At 38.2% G+C, this 13,905-nt stretch overlaps 1 protein-coding gene across 8 annotated transcripts in view; it reads right to left on the bottom strand.

Annotated features, from left to right (window-relative positions):
• Positions 1-10,218, bottom strand: part of PCNT (pericentrin) — a 79,332-nt gene extending 69,114 nt beyond the window's left edge. For all 8 annotated transcript variants that reach the window (XM_032189704.1, XM_032189708.1, XM_032189705.1 and 5 more), the window contains exons 1-5: positions 10,090-10,218; positions 5,461-5,673; positions 3,792-3,842; positions 2,891-3,070; positions 1,328-1,471 (exon numbers count right to left, since the gene is read on the bottom strand). In XM_032189704.1, the coding sequence (XP_032045595.1) occupies positions 1,328-1,471; positions 2,891-3,070; positions 3,792-3,842; positions 5,461-5,673; positions 10,090-10,215 (714 nt within the window). In that variant the 5' untranslated portion in view covers positions 10,216-10,218. The remainder of the gene's footprint in view (positions 1-1,327; positions 1,472-2,890; positions 3,071-3,791; positions 3,843-5,460; positions 5,674-10,089) is intronic.
• Positions 10,219-13,905: the final 3,687 nt, after the last annotated feature.

The raw sequence follows: 13,905 nt of genomic DNA, 5'->3' as shown, positions 1-13,905 counted from the left end.
TGGATACGAAACTTCCTAAAAAGTCAGTAGTATTTTAAACATAACTGGTGTCTAAGAACTGTAAAAATATAACGTTAAATTGTTAAGTAATTCATCTCTACGAAGCTCCCAAAATGAGACAGGACTTCCAACAGAATGGACATTCATTTAAGAAGACAATGAACAAAACTAACACTTTTTTCCAAACTATTTACAACTCAATAGTAAAGGGTTTTTCACTTCCCAACTCCTCCAAAATCAAAGTAAAATGTTTACCACCACCATTTAAAAAAAAAAAAAAAAAAAGAAGTCTGAGGGCAAAATAGAATGCATTTTTATTAACTTTAAATTTTTAAAATGCTTTCTAAAAACGTTGCTAAAACCAATAAAAATATCAATATATTCAAGACAGTACTAATATTTTTACCTTTTACAAAAATTGACGCGATTCCATGAACAATTTGCACCATGTTAGTAGCCTTTACTTAAAATATGCCTGAATTGCTATTTAGAGGCATTATTATTGTATTTCAACAGCTTACGGAGGAAATCCCAACAATTATTTGTGGAACAGTTTTCACCATTACTGAATATTTTGAACTTGAATATTTAGAACTGTACACAAAGCAGTATTTTTTGTTCTTTTCCAAAGTCAGAATTTCATTCAGCAGAGAATTATTTCTACTGGCATATACTACAAGCCTCCTCAAAGAACAAGCATTCAGGTGTTAGCAGAAAGTAGCCACTGAACATCATTAAAAAAAGCAGATGAAAGGACATAATATGTCCTAGCATCCAGGGTCTCAGTTCAACGATCAACTTCTTGCACAGAAGCAGGTTCCTATGTATCAAGGGGTTACATCAACAATCTCCCTCTTTGAAACAATACACATTACCTCAACATAAGTTTCTGTATTACAGCTCAGCTGTTACAGTCATTTCTCTCTATGCATTATACAGCCACACAGAGCTTTCTTCTACAAAGGCAGGGTAAACTGGTCACATTGTTACAGCAAGTGTTGTGTACAGATCCCAAACACAAAGTATTATGGAAAATTCCCTAAAAGATACTAAACTGAGGGACAAGATTATAATGACCTCCCAAATATTACATAGAAGTAAGTGGAAAAAAAAGAATGTCTCAGAAGTTCTCTCCAGCAACAGAAAAAAAACAACCCACAACCACAACTCTGCCTTGCCCTGAAATCATTTTCACTGCTGCATCACAAACTGAACTATGAAGAGGTATGTAATAAGCTTGGGATGTTTTGTGCGTTTAAATTCAAAATCTGTTCCCCCTCCCTCCACCTGCCTTTGTAAGGAAGCTAAAATTAGAGAAGGAGCATACCTGATGTAACTGAAGTTGTAAGTCATGGATCTGATCAGCTACATGTGAAGCCTCTTCTTGTAGGTCATTTTGATCCTTCTTCGCCTGTTGAAGGCAGCTTGTTAGTTTCCTTATAACTTCATTTCGCTCTTGAACAGTTGTTTCCTAAGTGAGTCACAAGAAATACACTTTTTAAAATGAAAATATTCTTAGCATATTATGAACAGAGTGAGCTTGCCTAAAGCAAAGCTGTTAGAATCCACTGTTAGATGGAACTTGTATTAAGTTCACACCATAGGATTAGGAATATTTCTGTTAAAACGTGTTAACAGGAGTGATAAAAGAGAAATCTTCTGCTGATCTCAAAGAGATACAGAAGCTAACTAAAACTCATTTGTTTTAAGCAAATGACAGGATACCATAATGAAAAATATATTTTTACTTGGAAAATTTGTAGGTCATATTGGTGATGTAAAAGCAATTAAGTTTAAGTCTTCCACAGGCTGTAACAGATTTACTTAGTACCCCCTAAAATTTTTCCTATGTCAGTTCTTCAGCCATGCAAGAGAAAGCTAATGAGATGGGATACATTAACAACAACTTTTGGTAATCACATCTATCTTTTCAAGGTGTTTCCTTACCAACAGGAAACATTTTTGTTTCCCAATCCTAAAAAGAGGAAAAAAACACATAAAAGAGAAAATTATTCTTCAGATGCACCCGATAACTTACCTTTACACAAAAATGCTAGCGAGGGGAAATTTAAAATATCTTTTTTAATATTTTTGGAGAGAGAAAGATCTATGTCAGTTTAATAAAATTTACATTATCCTACTTAATTGCTTGTCCATATTAAAAAGTGCACCTGTAAAAAAGCACCAGAAAAAACACACAACCAAGCATAATGATCTTTGTCATCTCAGCAGAAAAGAGGGGAAAGAGGGAGGTCTGCCACCCGCACGAATATTTTAAAAGGAGACTAGCTACATCTACTAAGTGGTTTTCAGGTATATATCCACTGGAACAATGACACTTCAGTAAGCTCTTCCTTTTAAATAGTTTGAAGAATACATTCTTTTGTTCTTGTTTTTCCACCACTTGAAAGAATGACCTTGATGTATATGTTTTTAACATCAGTATTTGTAAAAATATAAGCTCTATACTTTTACATTGAACACCAATTCAATTAATGATTAATGCTGCTTTTCTTAGTGATTCTTGCAAGTATTTTCTGTAAAGATTCACTCCTCAATACAGCAAGACAAAAATTAATAAAAAAAAAAAAAAAAGGAAATATCAAAATTCTTCTGCTTAGAAATGTTTATCTAAGCATTTCAACAAAATCTCTCAAAATAAAATTACTTCAAATCTAATTTCATCCACATTTGATACAAATAATATGAAGGCCTGGACACTGATTACACTAACAGATGAAGAGAAAATATAAGTATTGATTTTGGCAACACATGCTAATAAGGTGAAGTACTTTTCAATAAAAAACAACACTTAGAGTTTTGTGTCCTACATATTTTTGAATTAAAATAAAGTTATACTAACCCCATTGTCTATTTCTATCAAACATACCTGGAGCTGCACAGAGTCTCTCTGCTGGGTAAGTTGTTCCTGTAGTTCATCCATTTGTGCAGTGAGCCTTTCAACCGCTTCCTGTTTCTCCAGAAGTCTGTCCTCTAACTCAGCTATTTTAGTTTGACACATCTTAGCATCAAGCTCACTGCATTCTGCAGCAGAATTTATTGTAACTTCCTTCATAAAAGAAAAAATGTTTTTTATTCACCAAAACAATATACCATTTCTGTTTTATGACAATTCTGGCTACAAATTCAGATGCAAACTTAAATTCTGGGCAAATTCTATTTTAAAAGTAAATCAACAATTAAACTTCATATTTAACAAAAAGAAATATTTATAAGTTCTTTAAATTTTATTTCAAATAATTTATTTTAATTCTTTAAAAATTCAAATAGTTTTTCCATAGGTAACATTTTCACAAGATAAAGGGCAGAAGAGTTGTGATACTACAGAGCCAAACTGTGGCAAAGTGCCATGTTGGCTTCAAACAGCAAAACAAAAATTGAGTATAAAGAAAAAATTGCTACAGTTAACCCTGTGGCTTCTTAGAAGCAATATCATTACAATTCTGTTGTAAGAGACAGTACCTTGCACTTCAGATTTATTTATTTTTGTTTTTAAATGTATGAAACAATTAAAGAATAAGCCTACTTTTAAATTAAAAACATAATTCAAATCCATCCAGACAAGTCCTATGATTTCAGTACACTTTTCTTACCAACCAATTTCACAACTAGTACACACGTGCACGTCAATGCCAGCTTTAACTATAAAAGGCATTTGATAAGAATGCTGAGTATCTATATACACACAGCACTTTAGTAACCAGTTATACTCTTCCTTTAGATACGTATCAGCACCTTTTACTAAGTGTACAGAAAGAATTCACACTTACTTCAGCAGCATGATCATCCACTGCATCATGGATGGACATATCAGCACTCCTCTGGTAAGCAAACATAAAACAAACACCAAATCACAGACGTTTTAAAGGTACATAAGGAAAAGCAGAATTATTTTGGAAACACTCTACGCACAAGCGAGAAAGGTCCACACTGCAAGACAACACACAAATGACAGAGAGAGACTGACTTAAACATTTATTTGGATGATCATCCATGGTCAAATCAATTAAATAAATGCAGAATTTTTATAATTATTATGAATGACTAATAAAAAAAATTAGGGCTAAGTCTCACCATAGAAATTCAATGTTTTATCTCCTGCTTTTGTGGCCTGCAAGTACAGTTGATCACTCTTTAATCTACCACTAAATATTAGTGTGTTAATTGACAGAATGAGTTAAGAAATACGAAACTCATTCAGTTACAAAAGCAATACTATTTTCTGACGCATATTCTTACTGTAGCATGGTATCTTCAAAGACATTAAACTATCACCAGACTTACCCATAACACAAAATAAAATGACTTTAGCACTATTTAGAAAAGGGAGCCAACAGCCCTGCTTTTATGTTGAATCAGCACCAAGTCTCCACTGACCACTGTCTACATCACCTGGAAAGCAATTCCATTTACTTTATAAGCAGGGTATTATGACAGAAGGTTTTTACTAGCAATGAACTTAAAATAAAACCCTTAAGTTCACATGAATTTAACAAGAGCACTGCTGCTAATGCTACAGTTAAGTGACAAAAATACTGCAAACTTTTTTTCTAATGCTGACAGTTTAGCATGCAGTTTTATAAAAGCCTTTCTAATTCTTGTGATACATTCAAGATATCCTCAAAGCACTAGCAATACTGTCACAACAGACAGGATAATAAACAAAATGGTATTCTGCATTGTTTCAGGTTTGCATATATCCTAGTTTGATGCTACTGTTGTATTTCTGAAAATACATCAAGCTGCTTTTTATGCAGAATGCACTGCCCTCCCAAATCAACTTTGCTTAGAGAAAAAACTTTGCTTAGAGAAAGTGCTGAAACACACTCAAATGACTTTAAGTAAAATCCCAGATTGAGATGGATAAAATTTGTGGTAGCCAGGAAGTTGAATTGTAGCTTTTGAGGTTTGTGAAAGTCATAGTCAGCCATTTCCGATGCAAGAAGTTCCTATTAAAAAATATTGTTCAGAACTACATTTTTATTATGAGAAAGAAAGATGGAAAAGCTATGTGACTACCCACAGCTGACCAAAAAAACTGCTGGTGAGCTGAAGCAAGAAAGCAACTGCTTAATTCAAACAGATGAGTAAACCTATTAGTAGACAACTGCTATCTCAAGCTATATCACAGGCTATATATTTCCACGTTTATTCACATGCCTACAGCACTTCCTCTAGTAGGTTACCCATTCAAACATCCTCAAATACATCAGGCATAAGCATAGTTACCTGTTAAATAAAGTGTTGTTTTTTTTTTTTCCAGTTATATCACCTTAAGAGAATTAACTATGACAAAAGAAAAAGGTCACTTCCTTACTTCTCAATAGCAGCCAGCTGACAATGCCAGAGAGCTAATACGCAATTAAACATAACAATCATCTGGAATACTTGCTATCTGCAGGTGGAGTGAAGTGAAACACAAGAAATACTAACATTTACCTCTGTTTCTGCTGTTGTCTCTAAGAGGCTGGTGTCTTCAGCCTGATTCCCTATACCGTTACCAACATCTGGAGAGTCACAGCCTTGGGCCACTAGTGCGTGCTCTTCCTGCGGAACGTCATGCGTGTGGACAGACGAGCCCTTCCTCTTCGCCGTCTTTTTCTGCGACTGCGCGATGTCGCCTTTTGTTTTTCGTTGTCTGAAGTAAGCAAACTGTGCAGAAAAGATTGGAACAGGTAGAGGGAGAGGTAAGTGAGGAAAAGGTAGCAGGACCACAAAATTAACGCACTCATGGGTGACGAGAACTATCCCAGCTTGATAAAATATATACATGTGCTGAAAACCTGCTTTATCTCCCTACTTTCTACGCATTCAGAATATACTGGGTAACTGTGCAATTAATCAAGAAATCTCACACCAGTACTATAAAGACTCATTTCAACACAGGAATCAAATTTTACTCAGTGAAACTTCACTTGTCAACGATAATTCAGAATTACAGCAGGACAGATTAGTAAAGGAACAAGTTGTTAATATACTACTATCATCAGGAAAAAAAGAACAGTCTTTCTGCAAGACAGGCAAAACCAGTAACCCCCTAGAAATGCATTAAACAGATCTTTGCGAGCATAAGCGTTAAGACTAAAATTATCGGAAGTAAGTCCTCATGCTCCTTCCCTGCCACCCCCTTAAGTGAATACAGCAAAACTTCCCAGCAAGAACGCAGACTATAGTACATAAATAGAAAATTAATTAAGCCAGGTCATTTTAATTTCTTCTGTTGAAGAATCAGATGCTCTACTTTATCAGACTATCACAGCTCTGTGAAGCACCAGGGACTTGCAAAGAATGTCACTGAGAGAATTTATTACCCAACTTTCCTTAGCACCTTAAACAGCTTAAAAAGGATTATCGTATTTTCAACTCCAGTATTATGTTTAGGCAGCATTTCCAAGCAGCATCTCCCTCACAGCATAAATCCAGGCATCCACCTAGTAGGGAAAAAGCCTTCCCCAAGGTTATCGACTACACTGAGATACAATAGATAGTGAAAATAATGACAGCATGGAAGTACTCACAACTGCCATGCTCTACTTGCAATATCTGAGAGAATCTACTGTTTTCTAGCTTGGTTTTCCTGTAATACAGCAAACATTGCAGAAAAATCTTGCCCCTTTGTTTGGCTCAGATTCTCTCTCCTTACACCCATGTCAATTTCATTACAGAAACTTCTGTCTGACAGTTTAACTACTCAGCAGATACACAGTATCTACACTCTGCAAATATACATGTTATGCAGATATGAAAGACACCGGTTTCTCGCAAGCATTTAAGTTATATACCAACATTTTTTTAATGATTAAATCCTGCAGACCATTAAATAAAGCTGTCGTGAGACAAATACTATTTGCTGAAGTCAGGTGTTAACTCTAACACTTACTGATGGCATTGTATGTGAAAAATAGCTACTGTACTAATTAAGCTGATAACACAAGAAAAGGGGACAGGAGAAAACCTGCAGAATAACAGAAAGTAGAGGAAGCTGCTGAAGCAGGAAAAAAAAAAAAAAAAAAGGAAACTCGGAGTGAAATGCATAGAGAAGACGAGAAACAAAAGGCAGAGAGGGTTCTCATCCTAGAAAGGAGTCACTGATTTCATGAAGCAAGACCAAAAAAGATATTTGTCACTAAAAAGTAAGATTTACCATGACTGCACATTTATACAAGTACAAATTTTTAAATGCACATCTCAAAAACAAACCAAAAAAGAAATTTTTGTCAAACTCTTATATATTTAAAAAATGAAGGCAAAGTAAGCATTATACAAGAATTACCAACTACTCCAAAAGTCCTGGTACCTACTGGATTTTATTATCCCATGAAAGTGTCTGGAGTCAAATTGCAAACTTATGGGATCACTGGGTGAGAAAAAGCATCCTTTAGGGCACTACCAGGTTTCCAAAGCCTTTAATGAGCTACATAAATTTAAGTGTCATTAGACAATACACAATCAAGTGACACAAAGTAGTACATATGAATATGAAGAAAGCAGTTAGCACTGATTCCTCCTCCATTACAGTAAGATCCCGTCATGCCCCTTTTGATCGACCTGACCCTCAGCTTGCTTTCTAGCAGCACATACATGGGTGAGACCTTTACTTTTAGCCAGGACTCAGTAAACCAACGTTGCACCAACAGCGCTGCCCATTACAGTATCCAAAGCAGCTCCCAGCACAGAAGTAGCCTTTTCACAGCTACAGATAGATTCAAACTTCACTTTACTTCCACCGGTCAGCTGCTGTTTTTAAGCCAGTTAAAAACAGCAACCACATGGCACTTCTGGACTGGTACAGCCACAGGAACATCCTGGCACTACAACAGGCCCACAAGGGTTTACTTCCCCCTTTGTGGAACTGCTATGGTGACATCCTTCCCCCGCAGCATCCTAGGCTAACACCAGTGGCACAGGCCAGCGTACAGGAAAGCTGCAGCAAATGGCACGCAGCTCAGCTCTCCCCAGCCTCCTGGGAACATCATTCACTCTTTGACTTACTGCTTTACACATTTCAGAAACCAGTACCAAAAGAACATCCAAAGAAAATGCAACAGAGCAGAACACCACATCAGCACCCAAATAGGAACAGATTAATCAGACACCCACCTCTTAGATACAGTAAACATAAGCAAGTACTCTTGGACAATCAAGAAAGAATTTCTAAGAATCTCAAACTCATGAAGCAGGAAGACTTCCTGGGAAACATGCACTCCTTGTTGAGTTCCTACCACATAAAATGCAGGAACAGAAGAAACATCACACAAGGTATGATGCACACAGCTCTGTAACCAGATGTACAGCAGGCTAACACACACCTTACCTAACTTGAGAAGAGAGGAAAAAGAGCACAATTTTTTGCTTGTTTGTTGGGGTGTGAGTTTTTTGGTTACGTTTTCCAATTATTACCCTCACCATCAGTATTACATTTATGAGAAATGGAAATTTGAAAAACCTGACACAGTCAGTATTTAGTAGCTGCCAAATGTCAATTTCTAATTGATATAGAAGTTGGGTTTGTTTTTATTATTTGGTAGCAACTTCAAATACATTTCAATAATGGAGTTTTCATCCCCACATGAAAAACCACAGGCACTGTTTTAAAGAGAAAATCATACGCATGATAGCCCTTTCCCAAATCATTATTTAGCAGACCAAGACTTCTGGATTAGACAAGCAACATACTAAACAACAATTCACACCTCCAGATCCAAGCAGTATCAGACACGGTTAGCATGACCACATTGCTGTAGCAACCTGCCTTGTAACCAGACGCCTGCAACACACAAGCCTCACGCTCCTGTCCTGTGCAGCACCGCAGCGAGATGCTTCAGGAAGCTGACCTGGACGAACAACGAATGCTGCTGTTTTGGCCCACAGGTGGAATTGCCTTAGGCGGCTGTAGGGCTTCACCAGAGGAAGAAAGCACTGCACCTAGTCACTTTCAAAATAATATTTGCATTCACAAGGACAACACGAATAAGAACACTAAAGAAAGATGTTTCCCTAGTGATTTCTTCAAAAATACAAGCTATCCAAAGGAAGTTTCTTAAACAAGTTACAGTCCAGTAGCCAACCTACTCAGCGACATGACCAAATACTACTGTGGGCTTAAGAACATGAGAAGGACCACTGAATAAGACCGAATGTCCATCTTACATGCAGGCATGTAAGTAAAGACATAAAAGCAGGGAAAGCACATAGCCACGGGCTAGAAGCCAGCTAAGCATACCAAGGAATCTATAGCTGGCATTTGCCTTCCTATACCGAAACACAGGATCTTTGTGTTTAATGAGCCCCAATAAACATTTCTTCTATTAATTTGTCCAGGTGTCGTGTTGTTTTTTTTTTTTTTGTTTTGTTTTGTTTGTTTTTTGTTTTTTAAATCTAGTGCCCACAGTCTGCTAGGTAAATAATGGATCTCTGTGACATTTTAGTAAGCAAAGGGAGCACTACACCCATCTCTGCATTTCTACACTTCTACACTCTTTCTTCTTCTCTTACTGTTGGCTGCCATAAGGCAGCAGCATTGATGGAGCTGCCAAGGACAAGGCTGCTAATGATTTTTGTTTGCAAACAGTAAGATACGAGATATTTGGCATCTAGTTTAACAAACAAACAAAAAGATGCAGTACTGGCTGTGCAGACATCACTTGAAACTTAATTCAGGTCCCTACTTACTTTTTTTTCCCCAATGGTAAACAACAGCTGTACAACAGGTGGGAACTGGTGACTTGTTCAAGGCAAGCACACATTTTTTTAACTATAAGCAGACACCGCACTTAGAGAAGAGTTGGACAAGAAACACCAGGAGAAGCCCTGCCACAGGTAACCACACTTCCCAACCCGAGGAGCTCCTGTCCTCAAGGCTCTCGCTCCCAGCACCAACCCAAACGCCAACCACGCACCCCCTGAGGGAGGAGGCTGCCCCCACACACCAGGTGCGAGGGCTGCGAGGCCGAGGCAGGCGCGGAGCTGCCCGGCGGGAGCGGGCGCTGCGGCAGCCAGGGCAGCGCCCGGCGGCCCCCCCGCCCCTCACAGCGCCCCGTAACGCACCGGGGCTCCCCGCGCCCCCACCTTGGCTCTGCCGGCCTCCAGCTTCCGCCGCCGCGCGGCCGCCGCCCCCTCCTCGTCCTCTTCCGCCGCCTGCATGGTGCTGGGGGCCGAGCCCGCCGCTGTCACAGCGCGGCGCGCGGGCAGCATCCCGTCATGGCCGCCCCGCGGGCTTCGCCCCGCCCGCCTCGGCTGAAGCGGCCGCAGCCAGCGCCGGCCAATCAGGGAGCGGGCGGGAGGCTCCCTGCCTGCCCGCCGGCCAGTTAGAAGGAGCGGCCGTTAGGCTCGCCTCGCCCACCCCCTGCCAACTGACTGCTGGGATCGACGTCGTGAGCCGGAGCCTTCCCTCTGCTCCGCCCCCCCCTCAGCGGCCGCCAATGGGAGAGCCGCGCGCCGCGGGCGGGCCCGCGCTGGATGGACACTTTCAAACGGGCCGCCCGCCGAGGCCCCGCCCCGAGGCGGTGCCAGCCAATAGAAACAGGGCGGCTGCTGCCCCGGGAACACCGGCCCGCCCCTCAGGGGCAGGGCGCTCAGTTCGCTTCACCCTCTGTATATACGGTGTATATACTATATACCATAGTATAATATTATGCTATAGTAATTATATATAATATACATAATTATATTACAATAGCATACTATATAATATATATGATTATAATTATATATAATATATATATACTATATATACTAAATATTATATATAGTATATATATAGTATATATACTATATATATACAGTATATACATATAGTATATATATAGTATATATATAGTATATATATATAGTATGCTATTACAATAGCATACTAAATAATATAGCATACTATATATGTATAGTACATAATATAGTATATATTATGTGTAGTATATACAATATATACATTATATACTATACACTAGATATACACTATACAATATACCATATATATAGTATACATATTGTATACTATATATAGTATGTATAGAATACATATGTAGTATGTATAGAATATATATATGCATTCTATATATATTCTATATATAATATACATAATATATAATATATGTAGTATATAAGTAGTATATTGTATAGTGTATATCTAGTGTATAGTATATAATGTATATATTGTATATACTATATATATGCTATATATATAGTGCAGCTTGAGAGCTCTTGGTTGTTAATTTGCTGCATTAAAATTGGCAGAAGCAAAGAACTGATCGGCAGGAAAGTGCATATACCTCTCCACTGGTGAACTTCTTTGTGTGCGTCTTTTTCGTTCTCTTAATACTCTTTTCATTATTTTTATCTCTCTTTTAATAAATGAAAACCCTCTTCCAAGAAATGATAAAGAATCCTTTCTATGGGACCTGAGCACAAGAGTTTATTGTCTCCTGATATTTCCATGTGTGTCTGGTTGGTTCCTTTTCTAGTGTGTTTTAGAAATCATGGTAGTTAAAATCAAGGGCATAAAGTATCAAAATCAATAAGAGACATCATAGAATAGCGGTACAGGTTTGGACCTCATCATCTAAGCAATTCTTGTGTCTAAAGAAGGATCTAATCTGCCTATGATGTTCATCACAGCTGTTTTTGTAAATTGTTTATAAACACCTTCTGTGAAAGCTTTTTCTTACATTGCTGATCCATCATTTACTAATAAATTGTCTGGGACCTGTATTTCCTTTCACTAATTTAAATATTGCTAGATGACCCCCTCTCATCATTTACTCAATAAATTAAACAAAGCCTGTTCTTCCCAGTCTTCTTCAGTACTTATATTACATAAATTTACCATTATTAGCATTTTTTTCTCTGGACTTCCTTTTCCCTTTTATACTGCCATGTCTAAAATTAGACACAGTATTCAAAATAACTTCAGCACTGCTAAATAGAGCAGAATAATTATCTCCTGTGAGGTGCACATAACACTCCTGTTAATGCTCTGTAGAATTAAAACTGTCTGGTTTTGCTTTTTTTGCATCTTCATGTTCATTTGTGATCCCTAGTTTGTGATTCACTGTAACTATAGATCATTTTCTACAATACACTTTTGTGTCTGTCTGGTATATTGCTGGCAAGTCATTAGGAGCTTGTAAGATATCCAAGCAGTAGGGATCCTGTTGTGACCAGGACATCCAGAAGCGTGAGAAAAGCCCAATCTTAACAGATTTGCTGGAAAGCATTTTTTAGCTAATGTATTTCTGGGCTACCCACAGCATTTCTCTTGCTCTTTTTTATATGTCATCTCAGTTGTTTAACACTCACTATATTTTAATTTAATACTTCAACTTGGTTGTTTTCGTCAACCTTTCTTGTAACCCTATATTTCTGTTGCAATGAAGGGTCTAGAAACTTAACTGCTAGGGCGCACTTTAGTAAACCTGTTAATGGTAAAACGTCAACTTAAAATTCATCAGCAGTCAAAAAGGCTACTATGCCATCAGCAATGAATAGTAACAGTGGTTGTCTGAAAACATCAACGCAGCTCTTGCTTTGCTACATCACTGCCTAAATATTACAGGCAGCTCCGGTGACCCCATCACAAGAGAGTTTATGAAATGGAAATGTACAAAGACAAGTAACTAGGATAAACATGAGACAAACAGCCAGACAAACAAGGTCTGATCAGAAGTGTAGCATGCAGCACCTCCTAAGCGTGGCTGATAGCAGAGGCCAAGAGATGGATAGAAGAAGTGTCCTTGTGGGCACTTGCATTATATTTTCCCAGCCTCTTCCAAGCTGTGAAATTAATGAGTAAGGAAAATCTGCTGCTTGAAGAAGATATAAATAAATTCTCTAGCTTAGAAAAAAAAGACATCTGAATGGGGATGTGTTACAGGAGTATAAGACACGTTTTCCATACCAGGAAAAGAGCATGGAGAAGAGTCAAATGCTATTTTGTATAACAAATTTTAAAGTTTGCAGTAATTTTGGGGGGAATCTAGATTTTAAACAACCTAAATGTAAACCTTTTTGTTTGTTTCTTTTGCCTAAGTAAACTATATTTCTATATTTACAGAGTTTACTTGCATAATGAGGCTTATGCTAAAGTTGTTACCTAGGCAACTCCCTGTCAAAGGCTCTTGCACTTTCCAAAAAGGTGAAGGGATAAAAAATGTTAAACTGCTGGCAGATGACAGTGTTTTGTGTTCTGCTTTGTTGTTCTTAGCAATCAAAAATGAGTCCTGTCAAAGAAAGCTGACCCCCAGGTCTGTCACAGTGCAGCTATATTTGGGACCCACATGTCTCTGTTATTATAATCTCTCCAGTGACTACCCACTTGTGTGTTTTTAAGGACAGATTGCACATACGTGCTGTGTGGGTCACAGCTAGAGGAGGTGATCTGCATTGCTCCCACACAGTCAGGTACAATTGTCTATCTGCCACTCCAGCTGTCAGCAGTGGCTCAGCTGGGGCTTTTCCATGGCCTTCAAGTAAGGAAGGGGTTGTAAATTTCCTCTCCTAGGGGCAGAGCTGGGTTGAAATATGATATCAAGGAAGAGTATATATCACCTGGTTTCTTTCTCATGCCTTGATTTTGATTTTATGGCTGTCTCTGGTAAATGTTGCTTTGTATTTTATGCTGATATGGCTTTCCTAGGAGGGAGAAGGCAGCCCAGGGGTATTGCTCAGAAGACAGTAAGCAAAAGACTGTTATAATGCAGTCTCTTTGTTGATTACTCATCCTGGGGTGAATTCCAGCTCTACTCCTTATTTTTCTTTTTTCATTTTTTCTTTACTATCTGGTCATGAAAACTCATGAAAGGCTATGTAAAAAGCATATGGGCCCCTTACAGTCAGATAAATATTGTTGTCGCGTATCAATCAATCAGATCATATTCTGAACCTTGGCAT

This window comes from Aythya fuligula, chromosome 6 (genome assembly GCF_009819795.1).
Source record: "Aythya fuligula isolate bAytFul2 chromosome 6, bAytFul2.pri, whole genome shotgun sequence".
Taxonomy (NCBI): Eukaryota; Metazoa; Chordata; class Aves; order Anseriformes; family Anatidae; genus Aythya; species Aythya fuligula.
The sequence above is the reverse complement of the archived record's forward strand: the minus strand, read 5'-3'. Positions and strand labels throughout refer to the sequence as shown.